General features: G+C 35.7%; 1 protein-coding gene across 7 annotated transcripts in view; it reads right to left on the bottom strand.

Moving 5' to 3' along the window:
• The window catches only part of LOC107752760 (kinase D-interacting substrate of 220 kDa-like), a 60,980-nt gene that overhangs the window by 18,025 nt on the left and 23,064 nt on the right, over positions 1–19,891 (bottom strand). For all 7 annotated transcript variants that reach the window (XM_016568809.1, XM_016568810.1, XM_016568811.1 and 4 more), the window contains 4 exons: positions 18,773–18,917; positions 18,500–18,662; positions 2,388–2,566; positions 849–1,081 (listed from right to left, as the gene is read on the bottom strand). In XM_016568809.1, the coding sequence (XP_016424295.1) occupies positions 849–1,081; positions 2,388–2,566; positions 18,500–18,662; positions 18,773–18,917 (720 nt within the window). The remainder of the gene's footprint in view (positions 1–848; positions 1,082–2,387; positions 2,567–18,499; positions 18,663–18,772; positions 18,918–19,891) is intronic.

Here is a 19,891-nt window from a genome sequence, read left to right as displayed (position 1 = left end):
CAGTTGAAATGCGGCTAATAATTTCTGACTGGCACATAACTGAACAAATGTAAACGGGTTAAGGCGGGGCCCCTGGGCTGCAGCCCATTCAAGCCCAATGGTAAGTCCGGCCATGATTATTACTACTACTACTACTACTAATTTTAATTATTCTATTTTACTAAATATTCAGTCTAATAATCATAATCATAATCATCCTTTAGTTATCAGTAGTAAGTAGTAGTAGTAAAAGTACAATTATTATGATTATTATGAATAATATTACTACAACTACTTATTAATAATTTTATTATTGTTGTTGTTGTTGTTATTATTATTATTATTATTAAGTTGATTATTTTATAAAATAAATAATAATAATAATAATTATTATTATTATTAATCATACTACTACAACTACTTCTACTACTAACAACTAATAATTAAATTATTATTATTATTATTATTAAGCTATGATATGATAAAATATGCTAGAATATGTTTCTATATATAATATTTATACTAATATATAAATATTGATATTATTAATAGCAGTAGTAAGATTATAATTATTCATTTTATTTCTGCTACTGACTAATAATAATAATTTATGAATACTATATTAATATTATTAGCAACATAACATTTTATAAATTATTATTGTTATTATTATTAAAGCTGAATATGATCAAATATAATAATAATAATAATAATAATGTATTAATACTACATTAATATTATTAGTAACATGAGCCAGTTTTGTACCTGAACCTATTTTACTATATACTTATAAGTATGTTTCAGTAACTCCATAGACACCGGTGCACTTTGCTTAACACAGTAAGCAATGTCTCTGCCTGATGTCTCACCCGGTTGTAGAAGGGATGTTGGGGTCCCGTAAGCCCACTAAAGTAGCTGCTGTGGGGTTGAGCGGCCGGCAGCACTCCAGCAGGGGGGAAAGAGCCAGGGAAAGAGCCTGTGGGAGAGCAGGCCAAAGAGTGCTGCCCAAATGTGGAGTGCGGCCGTACCGAAGCATCTTGCAGGGGCAGTGTGGGATAGCTGACTCCTCCAAGGTGCATCTGCTCTCGTGCATCTCGTACATCTGAAGGGAGGAGGGAAAAACACAGAGAGAGAGAGAGAGAGACAGAGAGAGAGAGAGAGTAGGAGAAAGTTAGATCCGAATCTTGGCCAGCACTTTAAAAGCATTCAAATCCTCCCACTCACAGTCGACTTCAGCCAAATGAAGCATTTATAGTATGTTACATGTGAGGAAAGAAAGGCCTCTGTGGTTTGATTCCCTTAGAAAAACGCTGATTTTTCCCAGCAGAAGCAGCCAATCGCAAACGCACCTGGAATAAATAAACGTGGCTCCCAATGAAATCCGCATTCGCTTTAGCGTCAAAGTCTCAAGGGCTGAAACATACGTCAGAATTTGTTTGGTTGGAAATAATATTTCTGAGTCACCCAGGCAGACCAAATAAGACTGGCTGGGTGACTCAGAAGAGGAGCAGCTCATCGGGCTTCAGTGATGTTTCATTTCCTGAGGTGAACACAATGGAGACCTTACTCATCTCTCTCGGTTCACAAAGAAACCTTTATTACACAGTCCATTGTCACATTGCACCAAGCAACGTCTGCTGTCTCAAAGCACGGCGCAGCTGACCATTATCATGTGATGAGATAATATCATCTCTCATATTTGCAATGATTTAGAGAAATCCACAGCAATATATTTAGCACTGTGTGCATTTACTTATCTGTAATTAGGGACACAAATAGCTAAATCTAAGAAAAGCCAGGAGACATCCTCAAAATATAAAAATTAACCTTCTGTATATGAAATTAATTAATTTATACACACTATAAAAAGAATCAAGCTATACATTCCTGTAAATGTAACATTTTGTCAAATAGTGTTGACTGTCACCGGAAAAATTTCTAGTTAGTGTTTATGTAGCTGAGTTTTGGTAAGTTAGTAGGAATTCTAGCTTTATATTAAAACAATGTCCTTCATTTATAGCTAGACAAACATGTTTGTGTGGGTCTGTACCTGCGATGATCTCCCTTAGTTTGGGATCCAAGTTGACGGTACAAGGCAGGAACATCTCCACCTCACGAGCGGTGAGAACAGGGGTGTGCGATGAGAGAAACACCTCAAAACTACGAATATCACCATCGATCTCCAACAGAGGCTCCACATCTTTAGTAGTGGGGATGTTTTTAGAAATCCTGCAATGAGATAGTGACAATTAACACACAGAAACAGCAAACGTATAGACTGTCACCGGAAAAATTTCTAGTTAGTGTTTATGTAGCTGAGTTTTGGTAAGTTAGTAGGAATTCTAGCTTTATATTAAAACAATGTCCTTCATTTATAGCTAGACAAACATGTTTGTGTGGGTCTGTACCTGCGATGATCTCCCTTAGTTTGGGATCCAGGTTGACGGTACAAGGCAGGAACATCTCCACCTCACGAGCGGTGAGAACAGGGGTGTGCGATGAGAGAAACACCTCGAAACTACGAATATCACCATCGATCTCCAACAGAGGCTCCACATCTTTAGTAGTGGGGATGTTTTTAGAAATCCTGCAATGAGATGTTGACAATTAACACACAGAAACAGCAAACGTATACCAGTTTCAGAAAATCAACAGCTTTTGAGGCTATTTACAATATTTTAAATGTGGGGGAATAAAATGTAAATAATTGTACCATTAACTCTCTGGTGCTGTTCAGACATTTTTTATTTAATTAATTAATTTATTTTAAGTCATTGGAATGGTACAAAACTTGGTAAAGGTTTTGCCACTTTGTATGTGATCACCAAAAAATCACGAACATTCAGAAAAGTTAAATGGTCCTGAAAAAACAATCAGACTTGTATTGTTCGCGGTCAAAAATGACTATAATGGAAATTAATAGGAAGTGAAGTTCATCTAGTGGAAACGTTTGGTATTGAGCTCAAACAAAATCATACTGAAAGCTAATTTTTTGAGATATCAACTTCAAAATTGCAACACAACTTGTTTAGTTTTATTTATGGCTTTTATTAGCAATATATATAATTATAACTCCCTCATAAAGGCAAAAAGCACCTGACAATCAGTGCCAGGTTATAAACATTGGTGGTTCATAAAAGAAATTTCTGACATTGATGCCGACTAATCAATTGATAGACTGATTGATGGTCAGATTGCTTTAGTGTGTATTAAATTAGTATTTAGTATTAATTATCATCAATAACATGTAAATCTACTATAAACTGTGGTAAACTGGCTTACTAGTCACAAGCTCACACTCTTAGCCCAACTTTGTGAGCGTATGTGGTTACCGTAGTTATTTCTGCAGCAAGATGTCAGGCGATTTCAGATAAATGCCTTCCCATTGCATTTTATCTTATCGAGCGTGGGAATTCATATCAAATAAATCTGAAGATTTGTTTCTGCTGAATGCAGACATTTGCGGAACCCATATTTCTTCCTCTATCTTCTTATCTGCCCCCAGCCCACGCCTCTGTCTCTCTGCTATAAAGCCTGCTCAATCTCCTTATTGGTCGGCACAATAAGTCCTTTTTTCCATACTGATCGAGCCGGATTGCACCGTGAAAAGGGTGAGCTCAGTGCTTGGCCCCATCCCATATGACCGGTTTAAGTAATCCGATTTTAGCCGTTTAAACTGGGCAGCAGAGAGCTGACACAATGACACTCAGATGACCTGTTGCTAAACTGAGGCAGTGTAAACAAACACAGACATCTAATGTGAGACGATACACACCTGGAGGGAGCGTCTGAAATGCTGAGTTTATCAAATGATATGGCACAGCTATTTACACTGCATCCAAACCAGATACAACAAAGCAACTCTATATTTTGTTGGTTGTTTGATTTCTATCTCTGCATTTACAGCCCAAAACTGAGAGCTCACTGGACCAAAACTCCACTCCTCATGTATAATAAACATCAAACACGGATGATCCAGGTGAGATTGATTGTGGAAGTTGAGAAAAATTACATATCAGTGTTAATATTGTTAAATCCATTACTAACTAAGGATTATTTATACACTATTATAGTATTTATTAATATTTTGAATTAGCTTTTATTTTTATATAATTAGTTTTCATTTTACATAAGGTTTTGGTAACTTTGTGCAAACGAGCTTTTGTCTATTTAGTTTTTTTATTAAAAAAATTATGTATAATATCTTTTTTATTTATATAGCTTTAACTCATTTTTATTTTAGTTTTAGCTTTAGTAATTTTGGCATGTAAACTTAAACTTTCTTTATTTCAGTTAGTTGCCAATCTAATTTTCTTTACGTTTTTTATCTATTTATATTTTATTTTCATGTTATTTCAGTTATTGAAAACTATTTTTAATAGTTTGTTTTTTTAGTTAACAGTAACACTAGAAAACAGAAAACTAAATGAAATTTAAACTACTTTTTTAGTAGAAAATTAATTTTTTATGACTCCAAAATGAACTGAAATAAAATAAAAATGGCCACAGATTGTTTAACATTTCAATGAAGTACACAAAGATAGAAAGAAAGAAAAGAAAGAAGCTGACAAGAAAAACAAAAATTAACCAGGCCATTGCACACAGAGTCCGAAATTTTCGTTCGAAATTTTCGCACATTTAAAAATAAATACAAGCTCACATTGTGTCAATCACGTTTACACACTGCCTCCGAAACTTTCGTCGGTTATAAAAAAAATTTGGATCAGGTTCGATTTTCTGCGTTTTCGCATCCGTAGCAAGCATTTTGCTAGGAAAAGATAACGAATACGAAAAAAATGAAAAAACGCATACGAAAATTTCTGACTCAATGTGCAAGGACCTTGAGGGCCAGATTTACTATCAGCTTACGCCAGCGCAAACCCTCATTTGGCATAAAAAAAAACTACTGTCAGGATTTACTAAAGACATGCAGTGGAAAATTAATGCTGAAAAGGCGTCATCAGTTATTTTTGCGACTCACCTTACTGAATATTTGTAGGAGTTTCCCTTTTGATCGGTAAATATATGCGAGGAGAGTATTTAAATGAATCACGCAATGTGATTTACTAAGATTTGCTCCCGTCAATTCACTGGTATTTGCGGCATTATTTATCGCCCCAAAAAAGCACGTCTTAAAGCAGGCGGTAATTTGCGCTGCTCTTGGTAGATTGCGCTGGTCATTATGGAAATGGGATGTTGCATCGGTGTTATTTAATGTGCACCTTGTCAGGAAATCACCCGCAGAATTTTCCCCTCCCATTGGCACTTTTATGGAATTACACTCTAACGCTAATTTTAACGCTAAAAATTAACTAATACATTAAGACACATATATGACAAATCCATCAAATTTCACAAGAAAAATCATAGAAATAATGATGTCCTTGATACTTCTACATACATTATGAAAATGACACATGACAAGGCTCCGCCTACAAGTAGTGACATCATCTAATTTTGCCGATGGAGACAGTGATGTTATTTTGATTTTTTCTGGGGTTTACTTTATAATTATTTTTTAAATTTACCAGCAATTTCTGAGTGAAAAATTGTTTACAAAACAACAAGTAACAAACTGAATTAAATGTGGAATGTTTAAGTAGAAAGACTGAAATGGTATTTTCTTGTAAAACACTCCAATAATCTTTCAAAATAATTTTTTCAATATTATCAAGATTGCAGAATAAGATTTTGCTGTATTACACTGCATTTTTGCTGTCTGTTTGTTTCTGGTTAGGACACAGTGTTACGGTCATTATGACCTGGACGGCATGTTAAAATATCTTCCAAAAGGTTTAAGTTTAGCAGAGCGTTTAAGTTAATTGCCTTGGTCCCATCATCCTCGGATGGCTGTATAAATAGCGATGGTCATCAAATGACTCACAATTTCAGACGTGAAGTGTGTGTGTTGAAGGGTGAGCAAGTGGCTGGGTGTGAGAGCAGATGTTGAAGTCATTGGACAAAGGCCCACACTGTGCTACAGCAGGCCTGTGTGTCAGCGGTCAGAGTTGGATGCTGTGAACAGTCAGCTGACCTTCCGCATGATGGACATTAGGTAGAGGTCTCACACTTAGGGTGGAGCTCAAGGACGTGACCAACAGAAAGATGGCAAACACAAGCTTGCTTGTCTGCTCCACACACACACACACACATGCAAAAGTATCACTTTAAGACGGGCTGAACAAGAGAGACGTGTGCTGGTGAGAGAGGTTTGGTTCATTTCCCACGCACTGGATTAAGCAGAACTGGGCAGACTGTGTCTCTTCCGAAATCCAGCTGGGCTTGTTTATTTGTATGTGTGTGTGAGCATGCTCACAGACAAACAGGAGCCAGTGACAAGAGCCTCTCTAGAGAACCAGCTTCCTCTGTCACAAGACACACACACTTTCCATGGTCTGTGCTTTAAAGGAACCTGCTTTAGAGAAGGAAGAACATTTAAGAAGGATCCAAAAATATTAAAATATTCTTTGTAGCCAACTATGTGACTCTAATTCATAGATCATTAACTGAATATGTCTCAGTCTCACACCGCCAGACCTTTGACTTGCCTTTGCGTCTGGTCCATATTGCTAAGACAAGATGAGACTGCCTGAGTGACACGAAAAAGAATAAAAGCACAGAGAAATTTAGTTTAGAAATTTATTTGGAACAGATGTTTGAATTTTACAGACTTCAGTCAAAGAAGAATCATTTATATTTATTATTATTATTATTTTTTTTTTAATCTTTTTGTTTTTATTTAATTATTATAACATTATTATTAAATAATAATTATACATTTAATAAAAATAAAGCATTAAGTTTTGGAATTTATACAAAGGAATTATAACAATACTAATAATTATATATATATGTGTGTGTATATAATAAATATAAACAAATAATATATATATAAACAATAAAAAACAATATCATGACTATATAAAGCTTGCACCATTTGATATAACACTGACTGAAGACGTACAGAAATACAGCAGTTTTAGAATTTATACAAAGATTCTATTATCATTATTATTATTATTATTATTATTAAATTATATATATATATATATATATATAAATATAAATGAATGAACATTAAACAACAAAACAAAGATCATATCAATCATTTATATGTAACTTATTTATTGTTATTAAGATTAATAAGATTTAATTTATTAGAATTAATGTTAAATAATAATAATAATGTATATATACAAAAAAAAAATTCTGCTGATACATTAATGAAAGATTTGTGTATTTGATTGAAATAGTTTAAAGTTTAACAACTTGATTCAAATAACATTTTACATAATACTTCTAAATCTTTAAAAATAGCAGCACATGACAGCATTGTAACATATCAAGAGCGAAAATGTTAAGCTTACGTCTTTATGAAACTCAATTTTCAAAGCCGTAATGACTACACAAATTGCACCCCAGTTTTAGTTCATAATAGCAACTTTATATTGGACGTCCATAATGAAGGGTTTGTAATCATGTTAATCTAAATAGAGATGTTTGTCATTGACTTGTTTATGGAATTCAAAAACAAACACAAACATACATTCAATAGTGTGCAGGGAGCAGTCGATGAGAAAACTGCTGTATTTAATCTGGCGTGTAGTGCGACAGCGCAAACACCCCGACACAGGCCTCGTCCAAACACAACACCCAGACTAAAACATTTGAGGCGTCCATAAACACACCAGAATGACCATGTCATTCCAATGACTGGCCAAAACAAGACTAACCAGACAAGGAGGAAGAGACACATCTGCAGGCCTTCAGGGGAATTTTCACTCTTAGCCAGACCAGGCCATATCCCTACACAACACAAATCAATGTGCCGGGTCCCTACGTCTTCATTTCAGCCTTTTGTCTTAGTCAGACTGTTTTTTTCCCCTGGTCATGCTATGATGGGAAGAACAGAGGAGGATGAGATCAGGAAATGACACAAGCTGGACTCAATCTTTGATCACCCATATGAGCACCACAGCTTTATGTGTCAGAGTTTGTGTGCTAACGGCTAGAGCAAGTCATTTCATTTCAAAATACAATATCAACCAATTTTGTAAAAATAATTTAATACAATTGATCAAAAGTGACAGTAAAGACATTTATAATGTTATAAAAGATTTCTATTTCAAATAAATGCTTTTCTTATGAACATTCTATTCACACAACTGTTTCCAGCACTGATAGCAAGCGTTTAGTTTACACTCGAAGTAGATTGGTCCCTCTAAGCGAGATCCCAATTCGTCGGTCATCCGACGTGACGTCTCCGTTCCCTCCTTCAGGGAACGAGGGTTACATACGTAACCGAGACGTTTTTACTGCATTTTTATCAAATAAATATAAGACCTATATAAGACTTATAAAATAAAATAAAATAAAACATCCCTAACTTTTGAAGAGTAGTGTGTGAAAAAGAGATACTTCAGTGGATAAAAAAATCTCTGTCAGACTTTAGTCAGATGCATCAATTTCCAGAATTAGAATTGATCAAAAGTGACAGTAAAGACATTTATAATGTTATAAAAGATTTCTATTTCAAATAAATGCTTTTCTTATGAACATTCTATTCACACAACTGTTTCCAGCACTGATAGCAAGAAATGTTGACTTGAAAAAGACTGAAAAGACTGAAGAGTAATGGCTGCTGAACAATTCTATTATTTTATTAATATCAAAATAGAATATTAAATATTAAATATAGAAAAAAAAGTAAAAAACAGTTCTTTTAAATTGAAATATTTCATAATGTTAGTTCCCTTTCAGTCGGTCACTCTCGACGTCACGTCGGATCTGTACCACCGCTGAGCTGCCGGGTCACCGGCTCGGCTCCTCAGCGAAAACCTGAATATGCGTTGCATCTGCTGCCTACTTATACTCACGCTGTGATCAGCAGCAGCTGGATGCAATAATCGCATGCCAATGTGCATTGGCTCGTTTAGTTTACACTCGAAGTAGATTGGTCCCTCTAAGCGAGATCCCAATTCGTCGGTCATCCGACGTGACGTCTCCGTTCCCTCCTTCAGGGAACGAGGGTTACATACGTAACCGAGACGTTTTTACTGCATTTTTATCAAATAAATATAAGACCTATATAAGACTTATAAAATAAAATAAAATAAAACATCCCTAACTTTTGAAGAGTAGTGTGTGAAAAAGAGATACTTCAGTGGATAAAAAAATCTCTGTCAGACTTTAGTCAGATGCATCAATTTCCAGAATTAGCTTTTACAAACAATGTAAAAACATAAGAGTGAGAGATATATGGTTTTCTCAAGGTCTGTGTAAATACTTATTAAACAGTTATTAAAATAATAAAATAAAATACCCCAAACTTTTGAAGAGTAGTGTGTGAAAAAGAGATACTTCAGTGGATACAAAGTCTCAGTCAGACTTCAGTCAGATGCATCAATTTCCAGAATTAGCTTTTACAAACAATGTAAAAACATAAGAGTGAGAGATATATGGTTTTCTCACGGTCTGTGTAGATACTTATACAGTTATCCTTATTTAACATCATCTTTTATTGGTCATTTTGATGTGCAATTCAAACAGCAGTCATTCTGCGCATTCAGTCTAAATTGCCTAAAGTGTAGATGCGTGTTTTTAACCGAACAGCAAAGATATGGTTATGGATACGACATGAGCAGATACAGCTACATTTTAGGAGACACAGTAGGCAGCAGACAAGCTAATTCCCCCCCAAACCCACTATCGCTAGTATTTGCATTCAACTATTCATATATAGACACAAACATCATGCCACAGCCAAGAGAAGGCTAATCTTTTCCCAGCTGTACACATCTTCTGTTACTGCATGCTAAGAATACTATTTATAATCAATTGAAGCTGACGTAATTCTTCCACCAGAAAAAGACAGCTTTTGAAGCTGGTGGGAGAAGAAGTTGGCTTCGACATCAAGTGATTTGTTTAGCAATTACTTTTGACATTCTTGCCTTTGCTATGAGAGAAAATTGCTATCATTCATCTGTCATGGAAGCACTGGGAGTGAGGGAAATTAAGCTCCGCTGTTTAAGATACTTGCCGTTTTAAAGAGTGCACACAAAGATAAAAGCACCGAAGGCATCTCAAACAATACTGCTATTGATCGGGGCCGTGTTGTGTCGTTTGGGCTAGCGGTGTGGATGCCTTAAATGTTGGCCACTTGAGAGGTCTCTCATTGGGTTTATCCAAATGCTAATCGATCCCAAAGCTGGCTTAGCTCTTTTTTTCTTCCTCCTCTTCTTCAAAGACTCCCACACACAGCAGCTGACGGGAAAGAGTATAATTCTCCCACTATTTTCCCCTGAACGTGCCACTTGACTTTGCTTACAGCCACCCTTGTGTGGACAGTTTGAGGACGCTCAATTAGGCTCAAACACGCCGATGCCACCCTGCCCTCCATAAGACGCATAATGCCAACATACATATATTTTCTGAGCTCCATAAAGAGAATCAATGTGCCAACCGTGAAAAGAACAACAGTCGCCATCACCAGTCATGAAGTTTTGTATGATAGGTGGATGGTGAGGTGCTAGAAGAGGCAGGACTGACTTTGGTAGATGTTCACTCCAAGCGGTTTCATTCAGGTCCCAATTAGTTCAACATCTTTGTCACAAATCACAAATAAATGAAGACTGAGATGAACTAAGAAGTGCAAGAACCCAGAGAAACCTCCAAACTGGCAGCCAAACTTTGAGAAATGAGTAAACCCATCTATAAACAAAAGCTTCTTGCCCAGAAGCGTAAAAAAACTCTAATGAACTTTCATGGGATTTTTTTCCCCATTGATGAAAGCTGAGCGCTACCCCAGGGAAGCAGTGGAACACAATTATACTGGAAAACAATAGATATTTATAGATAAGTCTAATGATGTTGGTTACTGGCAGGTGAAGCTTTGAGAGGAACTTTGCCCAAAATAGATTGACTAGACAGAGTAACCTGACCAAAGTGATGCTATGTTTAAAAATAGAAACCAAAGAGACGTCTAACATCTAGAACAGGTCCTTATGATTAATCATAATCTGATCAAAGAGTAAAAACATCTTTCCAAATATATATATATACTTTTTGACTTTTCTTTTGACTTTTTTGTGTCCTCTGCACATGGTTCTTGGAAATGACTGCAGTAATTGGAGGGTCCACTAGGTGGACACACTCCAGCCTCTTCCCACAACGCTCAACAGCTGAGCCGCAAGAAGAGGACAATATAAAATATCAAGAAAATAACAGTGAAATTAACTGACAAAGGTGGAAATAACAATAATGTATCTGCCCTACAAAGGCAAAAGTCCTTAACTAGCTAAGAGTGTGGACCTGAGAAAAATGACTTTAAAGTTTTTTATTTGTCCAGCCAAATTAATTAGGACACTGGAAATCTGGAAATTACATGTTTTAGTAATGAAAATTATCTACATAAAAAAATCTTGAGCTTAAACTTGATTTTTACCCCTATTTTTAAGTTATTGTACTCTGCCTTTGTATTGTCTGAAAAAAAGTTTGAAGTCACGTCAAGGAAAAAGGCAGCAACTTCCACATTATCAATATTTGGTTGCTGATCACCATTTACAAAATGATTAGTGATCATGGGCTCTAGTGATTTAATAGGCTATAACTTATAGTAATGTGACTATATTAATTGTTTCTCTGACCGTAACAAACAGACAAAAAGTTAAACATGTGCGTAGACACCGTTTTGCAACCAATTTATTTGCAAAGTTCACTAGCATAAAAGGATGCAAGACAGAGCCTAATTGCTTTTACATTGAACTGAATGAAAACAGCCTAACCTAAAAGGACGACTTGTGGATTAATGTGAACGACAGGAAGTAGGAATAATGCTCAGAATGCTTGTGGATTAAACATCTCCGATGACGTTTATTGCCATGGATTTTATCGGGTTACAAGAAAAGGTAGAATATGGATTTGATTGCGAACTGTTACTACTGATTTTATGTGTGATAGGTACATGCTACGCAATCACGGCATTCGAGTCCACACACGTGCAACTAGAAGTGGGCAGCCCCAGACTGACAAGCTGGCACTGAGTGAATAGCCTGCATTATAAAAAGAAAAAAGAAAAACTTTAAAGATTATTTACGATTACATATTGAGGGTTTCAAAACAAAGTCAAAGAGCGGTAACTGGTGTTGTACGGTGTTCAACCTTGGTTTCTCATGGGCTTTTGGAAGTTACTGTTAAGACAACCCATTATTTTTCTTGAAAAAACAATGAAATTGACTCAAGATACTTATCCACATAATAAAGGAGGTCTTGAATGTCCCAAAAAAATCAATAACTCATTTTCGAAACGAAGTTACAGCCTTTTGCCTTTGCAAGGCAGGTATGTGTCATGAGGTCCGAAGTTACTTGAACTTGAGTTAACTAAAGTTGGAAAGAGTAAGTTACTCCAGGTTTTACTCAACCAGGACAGATTTAATTGCACTAACAAGCCGTGTTATCGGAGTTTCAGCTGCTTTAGAAAGTTCATAGCACAAAATGCAGCAAGGAACCATTTAGAGCATACTAATCTTGCTTAACATAAAAATCAGTCTCAACTGATTAAGATCATGCGGTCTTTAGTATTTGTAAGTAGGCCATCATCTTTCTGCAAAACCCTTTATAGTGGCTCTACCTTAGTTAGAGTTGCATCACACATGAATTTCAGTCTTAGCCTCAACAGTGACAGGTTATTGAGTACATCCTTTCGGTTTCACACTAACGGTTCTCTCCTTAGATTTGCTGACACAACACCTTAGGGTTCCGGGTGACAATTTCAGTTCCCTGAAAACTGAGTGATTAATGGATAAATAATTACCCTTGACACATGTGAGCCAGCATGATGGCCTTTCTTTTATTCAGAGTAACGGCCATGAAAGTGGACCTCATGGCACAAACCCACAATGCATCGCAGAAACGTTCCAAAGAGTGACTTTAAATCCCTCTATGCAGCCCACAACCTCTTCCCCAGTTTCAAACTCATCTCATCCATCTGGAGGTCACTTTGTGCACCCAATAAATGCACTCCCTATCTTAGATTGGGCTTCTCTCCTTTGGGGAATAGATGGGGCTTTCAACAGCCTAATCATTTATAGGGCCTCTGGGCAAATAATGGCTGCACTTTTTAAATTACTAAGTTTACCTCTTCCACCAAAGTATTCTTGAAGGATCAGGTTCACGGACAATAGCTTCCCTCCAAAGGCAGAGGAGAAAACACATCGAGATGCTAGAGACAAGACCAGGACGTGACAAAAATACAAATCCACAGAAAAGTGAGAAATCCCAACTCAAAGGCAAAGAAGTTCAAAAGAGCAGAATAAAGGAAGCCGTGTGCTTTTCAGAAGAATTATTTAAAGGCTTATTAGGCTTTTCGCATAAAGGAAATCACATAAATGTGTGTCAGAAGGCGCTTTTATCTCCTGATGTAATTGCGACTGAAATTACAATAATTGTACCAATTAAAGTAATCCTGAATGAACAGTATGTCATCTTTATGTTTCAGTACTTGGGAGAAGAGTCTGTCTAATTAGCTTCAATAGCCTTGCATGCATTCATTTCGAGTGTCATTAGTTAGAAAGTTTTGCTAAAAATCGCTTTAAATCCTGGATTTGAAGCCCAGCACTGAGAGCCGATTGTTCCCTCAATGAATAAGCTGAGCATTGTGACAGGAAGCATTGTGAGCGGGACGAGCCTTTCGAAAAAAGCGGAAGGGCTTCCGTGTTCTTTTTCTTTCACCGGTGAATGTCACACCGAGTTGGCATGCCAAGAAGACGCCGAGAGGTGCGGGAGGTGTGGACGAAAGGTGAAGAGGCGTGTCCTCCTTCCTGCGCTTTCACATTGAACCCCTCCAGCGATTGGTCGTTTTGGGAGCACGCCACGCCAATTCTCCTGGTGGGTTAATTAACAAAGGCCGCTCTCGGAGTAGGGGAGGCGGGAACATATGTTAGCGGGCCAGAGCCGGCTGATAAGGGGAGAGCGGGCTGGGCATGGTACCCGACCCACTCAGGTTCTGTCATACCATCCTGGCACAAGTGGGACACCAGATGTCAGAGCAGAACCGGCTCGGCAGGCCACACCTCGTAACAAGCACAAAACCAGAGCAAAGTGCCATAAATAAACTCCCGGTGGACCTGACTCTGCTCAAAAAGTCCACTACAGATCATGGCCATCAGCCACCACAACATCTCTCTCGCTCACTCGCTTTCCATTCGGACTTCCGCCTGTTTGCTTTTTATGGTAAAACGGCCCAAATGTGTCTCACTATAACTAAGACATTCTCGGTCTGAAATAATGGTCATAAAGACCAAAAACAACCGTGACTCATGGTCTTTCAGAAGGGAGACCATTAAGTCCAGACTGGTCTAAAAAAAACCTTTACACTGAAACAGAGAATGACTTGAGTCGAATTCGGGCGGAAAGGGAATTGGCTGAGCATTTTTCTTTCAATTTGTCTAGGTAAGTTGGGCTTTTTGGTGAGTGGACTAAGAGTAATTTGTAGTTTCATTCAAAATGCAGAGGTACAAACACTGGTGACCTGGTGGTTATAAGCCAGTGTACCTTAAGGACACAGAAATCCTTGTGTTTCGCCTGCTCGTCGAATTACTGTAGCCTGTCTAAATGTTAATCATAAAACAAGCTGATGTTATTAACAGATTATTCACATTCTGGTGCAGATTAAAGGCCGGATCACCGAGGAACTGGAGAGTTGTTTCCATATTACAGAGTTGTTACATACTACAGTTCAAAAGCACATTGTTTTTTTGAAATAGGTATCATCAAGAGTCATGAGTCATGACATTTTCATGATATTGGCATTGACTACTGAAAAGTTAGTATTATGACAACCATAGTCTCAAATAAATCGCATTACTAAGACTAAGATTACTAAAATTGCAATAGATTTATTACTATAACTAAGAGTTCCTCTCACAAAAATTCCCCCAAATATGACATTTTGTTTCACTGGAAGATGTAAAGGTACAGAGCAATGCTTTCATTTTCTCTCACCTGAAAAATGCAAATGCGTATATAATATTACACAATTTGACAGTTTTAATGTTTTCGCATTTGTTTTTTATAAAAAAAAATCATTGTCCAATATCTTAAGCACTTTGAGTTACTTTAAATCTATACAAGGTGCAATATATATAAATTGCACAAAACTACTACTAAATTGTTCATTTAACCTGTTAGTCTTAAAGAAGCCCTGCATATTTTTTTAGGTTTAGGGTCATGTCCACCAGGCACAGTTTTTTAGCGGGCGTTTACACAAGACATATTTGCATATTCATACATATGTCTCAGGACAAACTTTAGAAATTGTAAAAATTTTTATAAAAAAAAAAAAAAAAGGATTAAAATGCATTGATCATCATGTAAGATTCTGCATAAAGAGTGAGACGTGACAAAGCAATCAACAATTTAACAAAAAAAAAAAAGGACAAAATTATACTTTAAAGGGGTCATGAGTTGAGAAATTAAATTTCCCTTGATCTCTTGATATATAAGAGGTCATTGTACTATAAAAAAAATATCCTGTAAGTTTCATAACTCAAAACTTCCTTGTTAGTCCAAAAACAGCTCTTATTGAAACCAAGCTGCCAAAATTAGTCATTTCATACTGGATTATTTATGTTTTTAACCAAAATTACACATTTTTTCAGTATAAATCACAGCAGCATCCATCTATTATTTTAATATCCAAAACTGTTACCCAATCATAGCAGTTGGCATCCTTAAACAGGATCGAAAAAGCCTATTACTAATAAATCATGATGTTTTTAATGTAAAAATCTTAATAACATTATAAGTAGAAGGAAAATGCCGTTCATGACCCCTTTAATATTTTTAACAGTGCTTTAAAGGAAATCAAAAGAATTTTCAGATGCATCTTCTCTGAGAGGGTTTTCCTGTGCTAACAAACTTGTTAGTACACTAAACATTCTCAAAGAAGGAAGGAAAAATATAGATAACTAGTCAAACTCGATAATCAACTAGCTTACTAATCGTCTATTCTGACCAATTCTTAGATACAACGACACACAAATAGTTTTTGGTGTGTCTCGCATTGTGGTGTGGGTTTTAAGGGTTATGTTGTGCAAACTGTATGAACGAAATGTGTCACAAACAAACACACACACACACACCAGAAAACACACAAAGGCACTATGAGAGCTCAGCCTCATAATGACCTACCATGGAGCAATGTTACAAAGAGGGGATTTCGCCACTTCTCTCTTCTAGGAATGTGTGTGTGTGTTGAGAGAAAGGCAGAAGGATGTAGAAAACCAAGCTAAACCGGGCAACACACCCACACACACTCTCATACACACACAGTATGTCCATTTCCTGAGCAAATTATATCAGTCCATTGGTCTTCACACACTATCACAAGAGTGAGAACACAAGCCTAGGCCTTGTGACTCGATTGAAAACGACAGCTGACCTATGAAACTCACGTCTGCCACTACGGAGCTTCCTGATTGGCTCTCACATCAGTGTGGACCACATACTGACCCGTTCAGATCGCTCTGGTCAAGAGACTAACAGGCCTAAAACCCCTTCACAATGACCCAACATATACTGTAGCTTTATGGCTAATCATTGAGAAATGGCTGCTAAAATGGACTATGCCGGCCGCTGTGACTCACCCCCATTTCTATAAAAAGCGAGCAAATGCATGGCCACGTGACCTCGAGAGTGCAACAGAAGGAAGAAAAAAAGCACCAGTAGATTTGACAGTTTCTTATCTGAGCAACATCTGTGACAGATAACAGAACAACATGACAGGCCTCTATTTTAACATCCACAGCGAACGATTCACTGCCGCCCACCTGCACCGAAATGCAGCGCTGGTGTGGACACGAGGAAATGAAGGGTATTTCGGGGTATGAAAGAGGAGAAAAACGGGTGAGACGAAGCGCTAAAGGGCATCATGGGGGCTGGGAAAGAAAGAGCGATGGGTAGAGAGAGCAGATGCTGACACTGAGATGCTCTGACACTTCTACAGCCCCAGGAGTCACAGCATGTTAGTGCAGTGTGACAGAGCAACCTTTAAAGGCCAAACACTGAGCATCAGCAAACCTAACGGCCTCAACATCTCCCCTTACAGCAGCTACACACACACTCGTCAAACCCTCTAGAGAGGATGCAGCAGATGTAACTGTGATGGCGTGTTGCATGTTTGACGACAACAAGTAAATAAGACAATTATTAAAGAATGACAGTCTGTTAGTCAGGCAGCGACTGAGCAGCATTCTTTTTGTTTTGCTGTTCATATATGAAAATCCTGCTGTAAGCGGATGAAAGGAAAGATCAAAGCTTGAAATACTTCATGGTACATCGTACCCAATGAGACATCCTGATTTATAGGAATTGTGCTGCGGACCAAAAATGAAATAGAAGGAACCGAGATTTCCTGCTGCCACCTGCAGGTTGCAGGCATTATTACATTGAAAGCACAACAAACTAGAACAAAATAAATTTTCGTGCCATATGCATCAACAGAAAAAAAGTCACAAGGACTAAAATAATATTAACAATAATAATCATTTTGGAATTAAAGAACTAAACAAAATGAATCATGGAATTAACAAAGAAACAGAACTAAAATAAATAGAACTAAATAAATAACAATAAAATGAATAACAGTAAAATAATAAAAAAAATAATAGATAAATAACTAAATATTAAATAAATAAAAATAATAGAAATTAAGATCTAAATAAATACACTAAAAAAAGAAAATGAAAAAAAAAACGGATAAATAACAAAAACTAAATAAAGTAAAAGAAATAACTAAATACAGAAGTATATAAATAAATAAATAAACAATATTAATAAATAATAATACAATTACTAAAGGTAAAATAATAAATAAAATAAATAAATTAGAGAAATAACTAACTGAAATATTAGAAATTAAGATCTAAATAAATACACTAAACAAGAAAATTAACAAAAAACATAGGTAAATAACAAAAGACTAAATAAAGTAGTAATAGAAATAACTAAATACAGAAGTATATAAATAAATAATATTAATAAATAATAATAAAATTACTAAAGGTAAAATAAGAAATAATAAAATGAATAATAAATAAAATAAAATAAATAAATTAGAGAAATAACTAACTGAAATATTAGAAATTAAGATCTAAATACACTAAACAAGAAAATGAACAAAAAACATAGGTAAATAACAAAAGACTAAAGTAGTAATAGAAATAACTAAAGAATAGAATTAAGTAAATAAATTAATACATAAATACTAATAAAATTAATGACAATAAAATAAGAAATAATAAAATTAATAATAGATAAATAACTAAATAAAAATATAGATATAGATAAATAACAAAAAAAACTAAATAAAGAAATAAGAGAAATAACTCAATATTAATTAAGTAAATAAATAAATAAATACAAGTAATAAATAAATACATTTTCATTCAAATTCCCAGTTATAATATTTGTATGTTATGAAGTTTAACGTTTGATGTGAGGTACAGAGGACGTGTAAGCTGACCTCTCATAGATGGTCCTCAGTGTGACCTGGTCTGAGACTCCATCAGTTTCCTCCAGGAAGAGAATGATCCAGGATGTGCGGTACGGCCACTCCTCCGTCAGGTTGATCCAGGACGCTAGTCGGTCCCAGTTAAAAATGATCTGATTGGCTCTAAGTAGGCGACCTAACAAAAGACACTTCATTACTGTTATATATTTGTAAGCTCACTGCTCATGTCTTTAACACGCCACAATCAATAACGAATGTATGGAAGTATAATTGGGTCACACTGACCTGTGACTGACACGATGTTGAGCAGTCTCCTCATCGTCTGAGGGCTGATGTCACTGAACCAGTCTTCGGTGACCAGCAGCTTGGTCAGGTCAAAGGACATCTGGCGCGTGACGGAGCGCTGCATCTGTCTCCTGCGGTACGTGTCCTACACACCAATATACAGACAACTCAATGTCAGGAGGCCTGTAGCATCTGTGTGATAACTGTAGGCCTCTTCTGCATGTTTTGATTTAGTATACTGTCATGTACCTGTCAACTACAAGTACATTGTGTTTCCACAAGATCTAATCATTCTCTTCACAGTTCGGTCGCTCTCTTTCGCTAACAGACACACACATACATATACTCTTAAGATGCAACCTTCCAATCATTGTGCAGTATAAATCATAAACGCCAAACAGTGGCCGCAGAAAGTATTTTGACATTTAAGCTACATATACAAATTACATAACAAACACAGCTGTAGAGAAAAGTATGTGATTTATAGATGTTTTACATACTTTTTTTCAGCAACTGTGACAAAATGGAATCTGCAAACAAATGATAAACTTACGGCAAACATTTCCTGAAATTACTTTTAACCTACTGGTCCCAACATAATTTTTTAGTGGATATATGAAGCATTAAATTTGACCACAACAGCAATAATTTAACCAACGAAAATGAAAACGTACGCATTATTAAAACCATGAATATAAAATATATTATACAAAAATATAATAATAGAGCTAAAATACAATAAAAATAATATGTATGAAATAATGATAATGACTATAAGAATGCAAATGTATTAAAGTATTATATATTATAATAAATATAACAAAAATATTTTAGTTTAATAGAAATAAAATATAATAAAAATAATATGTATTAAGTAATGATCATTTGACCACAGCAATAAATATGCATTAACTATGAATACAAGTAAAATACAATAAAAACATAAAATATAATAACATTGATCAAATATTATATAATATTATTACTACTACTACTACTATTATTATATAAAATAAAAAATATATTGTATAAAATTTAATAATAAATAAATATACATTATGAATAATAATGATTATCATTATAAATAATAATTTAATTAATTTTCATCTTTCTTTGTGC

The sequence above is a fragment of the Sinocyclocheilus rhinocerous genome, unplaced genomic scaffold (assembly GCF_001515625.1).
Source record: "Sinocyclocheilus rhinocerous isolate Xijiao unplaced genomic scaffold, SAMN03320098_v1.1 scaffold61, whole genome shotgun sequence".
In the NCBI taxonomy this organism is placed as follows: domain Eukaryota; kingdom Metazoa; phylum Chordata; class Actinopteri; order Cypriniformes; family Cyprinidae; genus Sinocyclocheilus; species Sinocyclocheilus rhinocerous.
This window is presented reverse-complemented; position numbering and strand designations above follow the sequence as displayed.